The sequence below is a fragment of the Nomia melanderi genome, chromosome 7, assembly GCF_051020985.1.
Source record: "Nomia melanderi isolate GNS246 chromosome 7, iyNomMela1, whole genome shotgun sequence".
Classification (NCBI taxonomy): domain Eukaryota; kingdom Metazoa; phylum Arthropoda; class Insecta; order Hymenoptera; family Halictidae; genus Nomia; species Nomia melanderi.
Window position 1 is genome coordinate 2,449,361 of NC_135005.1, and position 16,665 is coordinate 2,466,025.

General features: G+C 31.6%; 1 protein-coding gene across 3 annotated transcripts in view; it reads right to left on the minus strand.

The window, feature by feature from the left end:
- Positions 1-16,665, minus strand: part of LOC116424323 (uncharacterized) — a 141,865-nt gene that overhangs the window by 5,469 nt on the left and 119,731 nt on the right. For all 3 annotated transcript variants that reach the window (XM_031970589.2, XM_031970590.2, XM_031970588.2), the window contains 4 exons: positions 5,010-5,364; positions 1,466-1,726; positions 432-582; positions 168-282 (listed from right to left, as the gene is read on the minus strand). In XM_031970589.2, the coding sequence (XP_031826449.1) occupies positions 168-282; positions 432-582; positions 1,466-1,726; positions 5,010-5,364 (882 nt within the window). The remainder of the gene's footprint in view (positions 1-167; positions 283-431; positions 583-1,465; positions 1,727-5,009; positions 5,365-16,665) is intronic.

Genomic DNA, 16,665 nt, shown 5'->3' on the forward strand with positions numbered 1-16,665 from the left:
GTGTTTCTCGAAATATTATATATATATATAATAGTTATTTTTTAGTATTATTTTCAAATTAATTTGTTCCATTCAAGTAATTTCAAATCTCAAACATACTGAAATATATAATATTATTTGCGTTAAGTATACGTTACTTATGTAATTATCTTTATTAGAAAATTTACCATTTCAAGTGCAGGAATATCATCCCTATTTTGGATCATTTCCCATGTAGATTCGGATAATGTTGCTGAGAATCTTTTCTTCATTTGTTGTACTAGTTGTTCACCCTCTTCCTCCCTAAAACAAGAATTTTTAGTTTTATTATAAATACGCAAGACAATCGGAAAATTATGAAATTCAAAATTATGTTAAAAATATTCATAAATAAAAACTAAAGGTAAGATATAAAATTGTAAAATAATTTTTGAAAATTGCAAGAAACTTACGACATTAGTGTATTTATGCACACAAAAGATACAACAGTTTGTGTGTCCTCGTCTAGCTCTAAGTACCCGTGACTACGTAAATAAATAAATTCTCCTGTTTTTGACAGTAGCCTGTAACACGATGATCCGCAAGTTTCCGCGCGAACGTACACTGTGAACAATATTAATTCAGATTATCAGAAAATCAAATATAATTAAATACAATTACAGTGGAACCTCGATTATTCGCTGCAATTGGAGGAATAACAATCCGAATCAATTCTTCAATGTACTTCAATGCATATTTATATATATACAAGGTGCCCCAGGTTTTAATGTTCAAACCTTGTCAGTATATTCTATGGTACTAAATAAGAAAAAAATGTTATGTAAACATAGCTCACAGAGCGCTTCATTAAAATGTTATAATAAAAACACGGAATACAATTAATATAGGCATAGTAACTGACTTGCTGTCACTACGAGTATTGGCTCAAATAGATCAGTGTATTTATTACTTGACATTCGTTCATTAACACAGTTTACATAACCACAGTGAATGTAAATATTGCTGATCTATTCGAGCCAATGCTCGCAGTGACAGCAAGTCAGTTACTATGCCTATATTAATTGTATTCTGTGTTTTTGTTATAACATTTTAATGAAGTGCTCTGTGAGCTATGTTTACATAACACTCTTTTAATAACATAACACTTTTTTCTTATTTAGTGCTATAGAATATACTGACAAAGTTTGAATATTAAAACCTGGGACACCTTATACATATATATTATCCAAAGCTCGAAAACTAAAGTACATTGGACGTATATGTTCATACATTTTTTATTTATTTTGGCGTATAGGTTTATCCCCTTAAGTATAGTCGTGTATTCCTGAATCATCCTGTACATCCTGAGGCATAATCAAAGAATCTAAATTATTAAATGAATAATCAAGACTTTAAACGACAGAGAGCGCGAAAAATAATAAATCGGTCAATCGAGGTCCAACTGCAATAAACAACGAATGAAACAAAATAATTAACGTGATCTTACTTTGACGAAGCGCGATCATTGCCCACCAAAGATCGTCTTTGTGCATGAAATTGAAGGCGCTCAGACCTGAGACTTCCTCCGCTAAGTAACCAGCTACCACGGACACCCTGTGGTCGCAGTAAAGGATTCTGCCATCCACCAAATGCCGAGTGAGGTATTCGTCTTTATTTGCATCTATTATTGATATTCCAGTGATTGGTCGTTTCATCAGCAATCGCGCTACACCCACGAAGATAATGTCGTTGCTGGTTGAACCGATTTCTGTAAAATTACAGTCGATAACTAATCTTTTTCGACGAAGGAAAATATTTTGAATTCGTATCCTCATCATTTGCTTTCGATTTAACAACGATTGTGAATACAGGTATTTAACTTTTTGAGAACAAATGTAATGCTGACGACTTCAGGTTTTCATATGCAGAATTCAACGTTACAAATAAGTAATTTAATTATTTGAACAATACAAAATGTTACATAGTTCTCTCTTTTCCTAGTACTTAAAAGTTCGATATGTGATTAATTAAGGATAGTGTTTTCTAAGAAAAGGTTTTTAATACTTTCAATACTTGTCTAAAAACTCATTGAGAAATGTGATTTAAAAAATATAGCAAGTAAGAACTATGCGGAAAGTATATTCAACGAATGAATATATTGTATAATATCATTGGATTAAATTTTCATTGGTAACTGTGTGTGCATTTTTTGCGTTTTATACACACGGTGGCCTATGCCATCTGATTATAATGAAATTTATTCCAATTATAATGATCAAAATACTCGTTACTAAAGGTGCTCATTCAGAAAACTCATGTGACGTTAAATAATAATTATTAAATTCATTTTATTATTTCAATACTGTAATGGATAGTTACATCTTTTCAGTAGTTGGAAGATTTGTAAATGACACTAAAAGGTAACTATTTTGTTACTTTCATTTTCTTACAATTTAAATATAGTAAGGTTTATACATATACTCATTTCTTTGAAAATGATTCTGCATTCAACCTTGCAAGACCATTCACAGTGTATATAATTATTATTTTGAACATTTAAAGGATATTTTATCATACCATTCGAACTGTACAGAAATACGTAGTCAAAGTATCGAGAAAAATAAAATAGAATTTCAATATTACACACGATAAAGTCGCATCAGATTCGAATACGAACGTACGTTCACATTTTCATATTTTCATTCGTAGCATGGAAATTAAAAAATCGACGTTAACGCTTGTGACTGCGCCTACACCTTTCGCAGTCGATGGGGACGGTCTAAATTTAAATGCGTAGCTAGGGTAAATATTTGCGATAGCCCGGTTCAAACCAACTTTACCGGTTCCGAGGTGTCGTGATAAAAGGGGAACAGTGGTCCGTGGATTCTGAATCGATTCGATCTCGTTTCGCTTGATAAAATTAATATTTATACGCCGGGACAAAAAAATAACACTTCGAAAGAAGTCCACTTAGGTAATGATAAATTCGTGTGCGATATGGAACGTGGATCACGCCCTTGCTCGTAGTTAGCTCGTATTAATGGCGCAGAATGATTTGCGATGTTGCTTGAGTCGTGCCTCGAGAAACTTCTACCAAAGAGATTAAAAGTTCTCCGATACTTTTTCGTAATAACAACATGAATAATTGAGAGACACTATTATATAGATATATAACGATGTCATTTGGTTATGGGACTTAACAATTACAGATTTAAATATTTTTAACACCAGAACAATCAGATAGGTCAAAATGACCCATTTTGGGTCTCTTCTTTCGTAATTATGGAAAAGACACAGGCGATTTTCTGAAAAATTATTCAATAAATTGATTTATATAAATACACACGAGAATATATGGAAATTGAAAACTCAATAAACGTATTTTTATAAATTTTATAAGAAAATACAGAATAATCAATTTTACTGGTAAAAGACAAATCTTTTTAAAATGAGCATTTGCTACTTGTTTCATGAACAATAAAGTGTATTAAAGATTTCAAGTTTTTATGAATTAATATGAAAATTTAATGTGCTAAATAACGCAATGTGGTTTTTACTGTAATTAAAAGTATTAACTCGGTTTCATTGTATCTTCTGAACTGCGAGTGCAAATATGTATGCATATTTATTTTAATTATGCATGCTTATTTTAATTATTCCATTACTTTCAATTCCAATACTATTACTATTGAGTCACTTGTTTGCGGTAATAATGTGTAAATTTGAAACAACAGTGTTATTATAAATATTTAATTAATATCGAAGCAGCTTAAAGAATTTAGTTACGAACAACAGCTTTATAATATCGTATTATCAGATTTTCAATTTTAGGTGAATATTTAATTTGAGTTGTTTATCCGGTGGTTAATTTTGTAATTTTTAAATCCATTTTTAAGAAGATGGGATGAGTGGGTTAAGTGAAAATATTTTCTACATTTGTTGTTTTTGAACTCATTATAGATTTAAACGTTCAAGTCGGTGCAAATATTTGAGAGTTTGATGGAGATTCTATCAAAGATTCAGCGGTTTCAAAGTGATTTACACGCTACAAAGAACTCAATTTTAATTCCAGTAATACGAAAGCTGCATGTAAAATTAAAAGTTTGATGATTTAAGCTTTAGATATGAGTTTTCATTTCAAAAAAATTTTATTTAAATATGTTCTATCAACAGTCAGTTGAATATAGATTTATTTGAGGAATTTTTAAATTTTGTTCGACAAGAACGTTTTAAACGGATAAATATTATATCATTTGTTCAGTTATTTTTTTAACATAGAATAATATGCCACCAATTTTCATGTTTACAGTCAGTCGAGTCAACAGAGTGCACGTGCTCTCCACACATATCAATCTCAATTTTGTCATAAACAAGGTTTTAAATGAAGAAAAAATTTACTCTATGTTTTTGACTAATTATTTTTATAGAATTATATTTTTTTAGATTAACCTTTGAACATTAGTTTTTGTTATTTTTCTACCTTTTAACATTGATTCCCAGAAGAAAATATAAAAATAGGTATCTGGTTATCCAGTTTTTAACATAAGGATTGAACTTGATATATTTAACATACATTGGTTACATCTTATTTACGAAGTGTATTAACTTCCGTCATAAAATATTTAGTTATATCCTGTAACTTTTTGGTGTTTCTCATATATTTTTATGTAACCTTCCTATATTTTTTATGTTTTTATAACTTTGTGCCACTATTTATGGCTCAAATAATTTTTTTACGATCCACGAAGTGATGGCACTAAACGTGTTAACAAGTGTCCAGCAGTGTCTCAAATAAATTTAATTTCGTAAAAAATAAAAACGCTACAACTATTTGCACCGACTTGAACGTTTAAATCTAAAATGAGTTCAAAAACAACAAATGCAGAAAATATTTTCACTTAACCCACCCATCCCATCTTCTTAAAAATGGTACATACATACTTAAAAATATTTATATTAAAATTTTCATATAAAATATTAAACATTTATATTCATGTAACCTTAATTGGTTCGTTACTATATAAGTTATTCACCTTAAAGTGCATTCTTACCTCGATGTTTCGTCCGGCTGACTTGCGATTCAGGATTTTTGCAGGTGTCCGCGAGCCTGAGCTTCCCCGTGATCTCGAACCATTCGTATTGCGTGTGTTCCCTTCGGGACGCCGTGCGGTGCAACATTCTTAATTCGAAAGTCCGCCGCTGCTCTCGGAACGGTTTCCTTTCGTTTCTCAGAGACGATGAGTCCTCCGAGGAAGTAGAATTATCGTTCGACGTGTCCGTAAGCTGTGGTATCGACGAAGACGACGACACTACTCCTGGAACGTCGTCCGGAGTGAGATTATGCGTGAGTTCGTCGCGGTCATTCGGGTGGATGAAATCGTACAGAGAGTAGCCCAGAAGGTCCGCCTGTAATGTTATTCGATTGAGAATAATATATGTATGCTGGTATCCAACTGTTAGATATGGATGTTCAACCCTGAATAACAAATATAAACAACAAAATAGAACGACCAAAGTCACTGTTGTAGTACGATGAACGGAAGAAATTTGTATAAAAATGTGATTAGGGTGTTATTTGATGAAAAGTGAGTTATTCGATTGAGAATAATGTATGTTTTTATTGAAGTAGTAGATTCGGATGTTGAATCCTGAATAACGAATATAAATAACAAAATGGGATAACCGAAATCACTGTTGTAGTATGATGAACGCAAGAAATTTGTATAAAAATGTGATTAGAGTGTGTTATTTGATGAAGAATCAGTTGTCGCCAGGGATTGAAAACAGTTATGACATTGATTTCGGTTCTTGAAACAATTACAGAGAACCGAAATTAGTTTCTGTAAGTATTGTTCGGTATATTGATTCTAAACTTTATCGGTTTCGGTTCCGTTTCTTTATAACTGATATTATATCGATATTATATCGGTTCCGAGATAGTTTTATAACTGTTAGTTTTCGGTTCTTTATAACTGTTTCAGAAATTGAAAAATAACAGTTATAGAACTATTATTTTTTGATTCGTCATAACTGTTTCAAAAACCGAAAAGTAATAGTTATAGCACCGTTTCAGAAACGATATAATATCAGCTCAGAAGAGCCGGAACCGAAACCGATATAGCTGAGAATTATGATTATGATTTATTTCGGATCTTCATAACTGTTGTAGTTGGAACCGATATATACACAGTCCGTCCCACAGGAAAGGTGACTGATTTTATATTCACGTAAATACTAATGCTGTCTGTGAACGGATGCATAAATTAACTAGCGTGGTATATCGACTACCTTTTGTTTAATAAAAATTTCGGTAATAACCGAAACTTTAACACTATGTATTGAACTTCGGTCGTGAAAGGAGCAATGGAGCAACGTGCAAACATTAAGTTTTGTTTTAAATTGGGTAAAAGTGCCACAGACACTTTTGAAATGATACAAACTGTTTATGGTAGTGAAGCAATGAGTCGTAAAAACGTTTTTAAGTGGTATGCAAGGTTTCGTGATGGTAGGGAGAGCATTGAAGATGATCCACGTCCAGGAGCATCATCGACAGTTCGAGTCGAAGAAAATGTTCAAAAAGTGGCTGAAATTCTTCGAAATGATCGTTGTGCATCTACCAGGTTAATTGAGGAGCTCACTGGAATTCCTAAAACGACTGTGCATCGCATTCTAACTGAAAATTTGGGCAAAAAGAAGATCTGTTGTCGCTTTGTACCCCACTCACTCACTGACGATCAAACAGATTACAGAGTGAAACACTGCAGAGACATGAAAAAATCGGCCGCTAGGGATCCAGACTTCATGTCTTGCATCGTAACAGGTGATGAAACATGGTGTTTCCAGTACGAGCCACTTACAAAGCGCCAAAGCTCGGAATGGAAAAGTCCAGAATCTCCGAGACCGAAAAAACTGCGCATGCAGAAAAGCCGCGTCAAGACACTGCTCACAGTTTTCTTTGATTCAAAGGGAATTATCCATAAAGAATTCGCTCCAGAAGGTCAAATGGTGAATGCAGATTACTACGTGGGGTGTTCTAAATCGTTTATGGGCGAGGATTGTTCGGGTTCGACCTGAATACCGGAATCAAGGAACATGGTGTTTGTTGCACGACAATGCACCGGCGCACAAAAGCAAGATCGCATGCGATTTCTTGGCTCAAAAAAGTATCGTGGTGCTTCAACACCCTCCTTATTCACCTGATTTGTCTCCGTGCGACTTCTGGTTATTTCCAAAACTGAAAATGGCAATGAAAGGAAAGCGTTTCGACACGATTTCAGATATCCAGAAGGCTACGACCATGGTACTGCAGGCAATTTCGAAGGTTGAGTATCAGAATTGTTTTGAAAAATTTTTACAACGCTTCCAGTTGTGTATTAACTCACAAGGAGCCTATTTTGAATAAAAGACCATATAAACTAAAAATAAACAACGTCTTGTGTTTTATTTCACATCAGTCACCTTTCCTGTGGGACGGACTGTGTAACAGTTTCAGTTATTCTCGGATCCCTTTCAATCCCTGGTTGTCGCTACAAGTGTGCGGGTACCTGAGATTTCGGGTTCGATTGGGATTAATAAAATGAGGCAGGTACCTCGTAACAAATGGATAACTAGGTAACTCGAAACATTCTGATAATTTGATATGTTGGATAATTTAATATCAACATTGATACTAAGGTTTGTAAATAATACCAGTAGAAATATTAAGGCATTCAGAAGCGTATACACTCGTCCCTCCATTTACGCGGTATATTTTTTACACGAGTCTCCTTTTTGCACAGTAAATTATAACACTATTTACGTGCTATTATTTATACGCGATGTCAATGTATGTGATTCGAATTTAACGACAACGAATGAAATTTACTTTTATTTTCTGAAATGTTATTATTATTATTTTTCGTTAAGCTATATAAAATAAATATGTATTTCTAAAACTTATATCAGCTTTTTTCCTACTATTTTGTTTCCGTTTGTACAGATAGATTATATTTACGCGATTTTCATTCGCGTAAAACGAATCCATGTGGAACTGATACTCCGCGTATTTTCATATCAAGGGACGGGTCAATTAGATATTATTAACAGTATAGTATAAGTATTATTAACATGGTCTATCAATAGTAGCTATTATCCATCTGTCTATCTGCCGCTCCACATATCTATTTATCTATTTACCCGTCTATTTATCGATAATAGAGATTTATTAACAGTAAGATACACGAAAATGTTGAGTAATCCAACAATATCGCGCTACCTGGAAATATCGAGTTATTCGAAATCTTCGAATTACTCGACAGTTTCGAGTCGCTCGAGTACCCGTTCGAGACTATCCGATTTTTTTTAAGCTCAAACACTCGGAAATCCGTGATTTCGGAAACTCGTACACCCTTACTTAACACTCGTTTGTAATTTAATTTTGTTCAATTTATGAATATGTTACAGAGAACATTTTTTTCCTATTTTAGATTTTGTATCGTAAATATTTTAATGCGTAAGGACATTCTAAATGTAATCTTCATAGCTAATTTGTTAGATTTATTCTATAATATAGAATTATTTCTATCATTTGCTTGCGACAACCTTTTACTATTTTGTATTGGATAAATGTTTGATGAGCTTTGTGTTGATCAATACGAAATGTTAATTTAAATATTATTTATTGAGTAATTCTGTTATTCGCGATATACTATAAAGAGTAGTACAATAGATTATTTGATAGAAAATATTGATCGGGTGATTTGCAATTGTAATCATCGATTATCGATGTAATTATAGTCCAACACTTAGACCTAACCCAAACTTAATCTTTAAAATCTGACGAACAATAGACTTGTACAGAGTTAATGATAGTTTTACATCATTAACATTATAAAACCTTTATCGTAAGATGCGCACGTCTGTTCAATTTCGATTTGCGTAAATTAATACGTAAAACCGTGGATTTGCGTAAATTAATACGCAAAACCGTGGATTTGCGTACATTAATGCGTAAAACCGTAGATTTGCATAAACATCAGCAGTCCAGTGATCAGGATCTGTTTACTCTTGGTTCAATCCAATAATCGTGGTAACGTGAAACCATGTTGTAGAAATAAATACATTGTTACATAGAGATTGTCTGTTAAATGGAAGGTGCTTTACCGTTTGATAAGGAACACTATGCAATCAAGCACACTGTTGATCATGTTAATGAAATTAAATTTAATATCGAACACCGTAGAACTTCCACAACTGAAAGTAATTAACAAGGATAGTACACAAAATGTTATATTAGAATATCTCTTAAAAGACACTACATTCGTGAGTTTAATTAAATTACTTAGGAAACAATGATAGGAAATCGCTGTTCAATGAAACTTACATTGAATATCGAAGTATTTTTATATCCATTTATATTCCGAAACGGAAAATAACAAAAATTTTATGAAACTATGTACATACAAGATGAATTAAATATTTTAATATGATTATTTAGAAACATTTGAAAACAGGAGTTAGTTATTTTAATTGGTAAACGGCTCATATAAATGAGCCATTCATTGGCCAAAGCGATTAACTCCACGAAACAAAAACAGGACAAGTATTATGAGCAGAGTGAATCCTACGATAGTCATCGATAACCGGATTTTCTGAATTACTCGAGAGCAATTACAATAAGAAGATTGCCATGAAAAATATTTAGTAACTTTTAGGTACTACAAATTTGTAGACAATTACAAAAATATTCAGCTGGTAGATAAAACGCTAAAAAATTCTCATGTTAACACGTTGACTTCACAATTACTGGAAAATAATTATAATTTCCGAGATAATTGACGTCGAATAAAAATGTTCGTTAGCATAAATAATTAGATAATGGAGCAAAATTAACATGACAATCTGACAACAAATAATTAATAATCTTCCTTTCTATTTTTGCTACAAGGGAATAAATGATACACAAAACGCTGAAGTTGTTTGTGGCAGCCAACGTGTTAACAAAATAATGTTCCAAAATTGCCTGTAACCGGGAAGAAAGAAACCAGACGAAGACAACATTCGATGAGCCGGCTAGTAATCGGCTAAAGAGAAACACCCTAACACTGTCCGACACAGCGACGAGCAAAAAGTGTCCATCCTATCGATCCACGTGGTTCCGTAGGAACCGTGGCGCTCCAGATTCGAGCATAACGATAATTCGACACTCGAGCATAACGAACCTGTCCGCCGGCCGAGTTTCTCGGCTTCGGGGCGTGAGGATACCGAGGGGGTTAGCCGGCGATACAGGAGAAAGAAGGAAACCCGGGGAACGTAGGCGGGGTGACGGTTGTTTGCGTGGGATCTCTAGGTTTTTTTTTAAGGAGATACTCACAATCAGGCTGTATTGTTCTCAAGGAGAAACTCCCCATGGCGAAAACGAGCCTCGTCGCCGGCATGGTGCACTGTGGACACTATTAAACCGTGACGAGGATCGGGATGCAGAAGAAAATCGCAACGGAAACGTGGATAGTTCTTGTTTGAATGGAATATACGCGGATTTTGGGATTAACCGAGAAACCGGACCCGTGAGAATCTTCTGCTCGGGGAAAAGGAAAATTGCGAGAAGTAATTCTAAACATAAGTTTAAGTTGAGGAGTATTTTGATAAATTGACTTATTGTGTGTTAACCCTTTGCATTTGTATTGTCATGCTGGAGATGACAATACAAATTTGTTATACTTATTTGTGGTAAAAAGTACCGCACTTTAAAAGATTATAAAAATTAAACCTTATTGTAATAATAATAAATACAAGTTTATACCCAACAACATTGAAAATAAATCGAGTGCAAAGTATTAACATCTTGTGTCTTAACTTGGTTTTCTAAAATTGGTTGTAAAATGGGAATATAATTTTCAATTAATACATTGTTTACTGGTCACGAATTAACTCATGTTTGCATTTGCATTAGCTGTTTCAATTGTTGAAACGCAGGGCGATATAGAATATTGCAAAAGCAAAACATTCAAAGTTATATAGAAGGTATGTCCAAAGTTTCAGTTCAATTCATTATGTATAAATAAAGTATATTGAGGTTTATTTGGATTGTTTCGTTTTCATATTTAATTATGGAATGATAATCGCTGACATGATAGTTTCTGCGTGAAATTGCCGGTCAACAATGTGTTAACTTGGCTTTCTAAAATTGGTTATAAAAGGGGGACATAGTTTTCAATTAAGAAATTCTTAGATATTTTAATTCACTTTAATTTCCGTGTCACGTTGTTCGAAAAATTAAAATAATTACACTTTATTTGTTGGTGCTTTCTTGGGAGTCGTGTATTCAAATGCAAATTTTATAGACAAATTGAAAGATATGATAGCGATTGCGTCAATGGACTCGGCATACATTATACCTCGAACCGACGAAGTTAACAGAGACCTTCCTGGATTTAACAGAGGCGACAGACACACCTTCGAATCTAATATTTAATAAGAATTCTGCTATGAATCAATCAAGAAATCTTACATAATGACCATATTAAGGGAACAATCAAGAATCGATAAAGATCCTGTAACATTCAGGAAACTGATTTAACTAATAAGCTCATTTGCTTTCACTGGAACTGGTATAAAAGATAAGACACCTGCAGGTAAAGTAGAATATACCGAGTTTCTATTAGACTTGGAAGGTCTTTTGAATGCCTTGCAATTTCGAAGAAACTCTTCAGATTTTTAAATTCTAAAGGAGAGTAGATAATCTTGGAGATTATACGTGACATTGATTTTTTTGCAATTTCAAACATTCAGGCCATTCACTGCTACTTTGAAAAAGATGATTATATAAAAGTTGCACTAGTAGTAGTGGAGTTCATATATTATACTAGTCAAATCTTTAAACTTTGAAATTATAAAATTAAAATTCATTCAAATTTGTAAGAAAATTCGATATCAACCTTACAATGTTCCGAATAAAATATATTTAATTTGTTTGAATAGAAATTGCTAGAATGTACGTACGATAGAAATATTGTTCTGATTTTCAAAATATTACGCACCACAAAACAAAAAAGAGATATACAGAAATACATAAAAGCATTCCGACAATCTTGTGAAAAATCGAATATACGCGTCACTGGCGAAACTATGGAAAATTTTTTCCGTTCAGGAACAGTCTATAAAAGCAGCGTTTCATATACAAATTTTCCTTTTTCTGCTCACTTCTGACGCATGATTCCCATTTTTTTCTTTTTCCTTCTGCGACAGGATCCTGTCAACTGGTTGAAATATTTTTCCTTTTCGGATAGTGTCACTGTTCCATCGCTATTCCCTGTGAACCTTGTAGTTCCATTTTTAGTCAAATCCGTGACGGCAATGTGTGGTACAAACAAATATTTCGAGTAAAAATGTTAGCAAACTCGTAATATTTAAGGGAGAGTGTGGTAATGGCAGTCACTTAAGCAACAACTGTAATAAAATGAAAATATGAGGTAAAATATTTATTTAAATTTGCGTTTCATAAACTTAAATTATTTATCTATTGGTACAATATAAAAAAATAGTTTTACATTCATTCAAATAACAGAATTTGTAAAAATAAAAAAAATGTTTTTGACCACCATACCTGCGGACAATAGCGGTCATTTTGTAAACAATGACAATCTGAGAACCGTAACACTTTTCGCAGGCATATCCTTTAGGTGAGTTCCATCTAGGACAATCAGACTAAACCCATAGGCCATAAGAGATGCGTCAAAACCATATTTCATCGTCAGAATATTACCAAATTAGAAGCAAGTATAACATTTATTTTCCATTTCGCTTATGTCCTTATTACCATTGCTTTTGATAATAGATTAATTTCATAAAAGATCAATTTTTTCTATTTTTCTTTCTTTCTTTAATTTTTTTACAAGATTTTTCTTTATGTTTTTTATTCTATCTTTTATTCTACCAAACATTTTTGTTTATTGTAAAAGTTAAAAATAATGTAACATGCTACTTTTACGAACTTCGAGCTATATTGCCTTTTGATTACCAATTATGAAGCTGAAAGAGGGATGTTCAATGATTTTCCAGTTGTTAGCATCGTGTGATAATTTTCAATAAGCTCACTTGCTTTTCAAAGAGTTTCAACAGTCCATTGAGTTTTTCAGTTTTTCAGAACCGTGTTCTTATTATCCACCAAGTAAAGTTGTTGTAATAAAGAAGAATATGTTTATAACGCGCTAATAAATACCGACGGTCATGTTGCGGGCAAGCGACCATCATTACCCGCACATACATTAATCGATAGAATTGAATTATTAATCATATAAATTAAAAATGTTTATATGAAGTATGAATATAGTCCTTCCTACTTATAATATATCTATTAGTAATTAAAGTTAAATTGTAAAAAAGACCTCAAAATTAGTATGAACTTCTTATGTATTGCACAGAAAATATTATATTAATCATACTAAAAAACAGATATAGCTTGCTTTTTTTGAGCTTGAACAGCCATTGAGTAGTAAACGGTATAATAACACGTAAACAAGAAAAATTAGGAATTTCGGATGTGTCACTTTTTAATAATAATATTGGCCATCATTGTCAGCTGATCGCTATTACCCTATTTTCCACTACTTCGAATAAAAAATTTTAAATTCAACATTGAACATTGAAATCAGTTCTCTAATATTTCTTAAATATAGACACAGTGAATATAAATCGAACACGCAACTAATAAAGCATATAATAATTTTCTTAAAATTGTTAAAACATGTTAAAGTTCTAGTTTTAAAGTAAACTACCATTCTTCTTTTGGGTATCGCGCAGAATAATAATTATATTTCGGTTAAACTATTTTTTAATAAGTTCTTATTTCTTTTAAGTGAACTTTCTTTTTTAACAGAACTTTATTTCAACGTTTTACAATAAATTCTCTATTCAATATTCTTGTCATCGTTGACTGTTTTTTTTCCATTCCCTGGCAACACGCTAATACCGAGATATCGATAAATCTGTACATTGTATTTAATTTAATAATGCCCACTGCAGACAAATTATGTCATTGAAACTTTTATGATCGTCATCTATCGATTGTTTTCCACGAGAAGTCAATAATACGGGTGAAACTATTTAACGCCACGTGGATTTAGCGGATTAATCAACCTCTAATAATAAAGCATTATGTATAATGTAATGATTTCTAGCGAACATGTATTTATAATACACGTATAAAGCGCACGTGTCAAATGAAAAACAAATAAAAATGTCGTAAACGTAAAAGACTGATTCATCGTGATCCTTGTCTCCGTGACAATCGAACATACTTTACATTCATACAAAATTATATATTGAAATTTCTCGGAACGGTGGAAATGAGAACATATTTATATAAAAAAAAATGATACTAGATTTCAATTGTATATTTCACTAACAAATAATAGTGAATACAATGATTGTCAATAATTCTTCGATAATAAATGTGTTTAGATAAATTATTTTTACTAATTTTTCACTAATAAGCATCATTAAATGTAAATAAGTAAACAGTTTGAAGAATAGTAAAACATTTTGAAGTGCATAAAATGGAGTTTCGTTGAAATTTAATAGAATTTCAAGAGTTAGAAAAGTTCTCAGTTAACGATCGATGAAGCGAAATGGCTAGTGGCTCAGAATCGTGAATTGAACACAAACAAATTTTCACGAATATTTCATACACTGCAGAAAATGTAGAGGATGTACGGCAGTTGTCATGGAGGTGAGTTTGCGTTGCATTCATTTGATCAATAATTTCAAAGCTTGATAGAACAGATGCACCGTTTCACTGCAACGATTTTTCCGAATACCAGTGTGTTTTATTTAAAAATCATACGTAATATACAAAATTTTTAGATTTAATAAAATATAATCTAAAATATAGTATATTCAATTTTAAAACATAATTTTCTTTCACATAAGAAAATGGTTACACAATTAACAAGTTAGCAAATAAGATAAACAATCCAAATTTAATTGTTTGGCTACTTGGAAACTATTTTTGGCTATGTTTCGTGCCAGCTTCGGACACCTTGAAGATAAATGATTGTAAAAGCTATAAAATAGAATTACGGAAAGGTATAAATAACATGATTATGCAATGTGTAAATTTGAATGCTACATTACAAAGAAAATGACACTTTCTCATATATAATAATTGTATTATATTTTAATATATTATATTTCAATATATTATATATTATATTATTATATATATTATATATTATACATATATTTTAATACGTATATATTTCAATTAACGTATCTTACCTAGCATAATTGTAAAGTTTTATTTTTATCCAATATTTACATTTTACAATTTTTTCTTATGTTTTTCTGATATTCTTGAGCGTCTTCCTTCGTTACTTCATTTCTTCTCATTGATAATCTAATTGGCTGTGCTCCTCCGTTTTTTGAAATTTCATTGGTTTTTTTCTTTTCTTTTCTTTTTTGGTTTTTATTATAACCAATTATTTATATTACATTATCACAAAAGATTAAATAAATTATATTATGATGCTTTGTGAACTACGAAAATAATTCTATAATTTGTATTTTAAGTAATTTTACGAAAGTGTATCAAAAAATAACCGGACTAATCAAATAATAAAAGGGAAGATATAAGATTTTTTTTAAAAGAAATTTTATTTGTTAACATATAATCCTTCTACATCGAAACATTTTTGCATCCAGTATTGCCACAGTTATATTTTCAAAAAAACGCAGTCAAAAGAATGCAGTCTGGTTACTTTCTGATATTTCTACGTATTAATACTAATACAGTAGTGATTACTTTTAAGTGTATATTTTAAGGTAGTGACTACAATTGATTCTACTACTGTATTCCAAAAACAAAAATGAAAACTGTACAAAATGTTGTACTATTCTTAATCATTATGCATTTTTCAAAAGGTGTCGTTAGTTTTACAACTCAATATTTCTAAAACATAAAACATTATTTAAATGAATTAAAACGAAATGAAGAGACAATGGATTGATAACATATAGTGTCTTTTAAACTATGAGAGTACTACATTATTGTATAATATAATAATTACTTTCCAAACTGATTATATTATAATTTCACGTATTTGCTAGCTTTAATCAGTAAACATAGGAAATTAGAAGTGTCTGTAGTGAATTCTTACTGTTTATTACAGGAAGATAAGTCTTCCATACACATATTTCGAAAAAACACTTGATTACTGTGTAAGAAATAAACTTAATTGACTTTGCTTAATTACATAATCAACAAAATTGTTTATAGAATTAAGTTCTTTCACTGGTTGTGTATTGAAGTTAATTTAAAGTTTAAAAGTATCAGATAATTGTGAAAATGATAAATTCTAGTGCAGTGACCACACCGATGCATCTATCCTATGTAGATGTGTAGCACCAATTCGCAACTATTTGGCTCTAAAATATTCGTTTCATGAATTCATTGATTTTAAATTTTCTAGTAGGTTAGAAGTATATGTTTCAGTACAGAAAAATATGCGAAGTTGTGATTACGTAAGCGAAGGACTTTTTAATGTGATGTTAACTGCACTGTTAGACGGTCGATCTGCTGTAAAAGTTACAAGGTTGAAAATTCTGACATGAGGAAACGTTTTACACTTTATGGTAATATAAAATGCACGAGTTCGAAAAACTGCATGCTTAAATAAATTTGAGTTCTTAAAATGAACACACGTTGATTGATGGATGGGATTTTTTAAAACT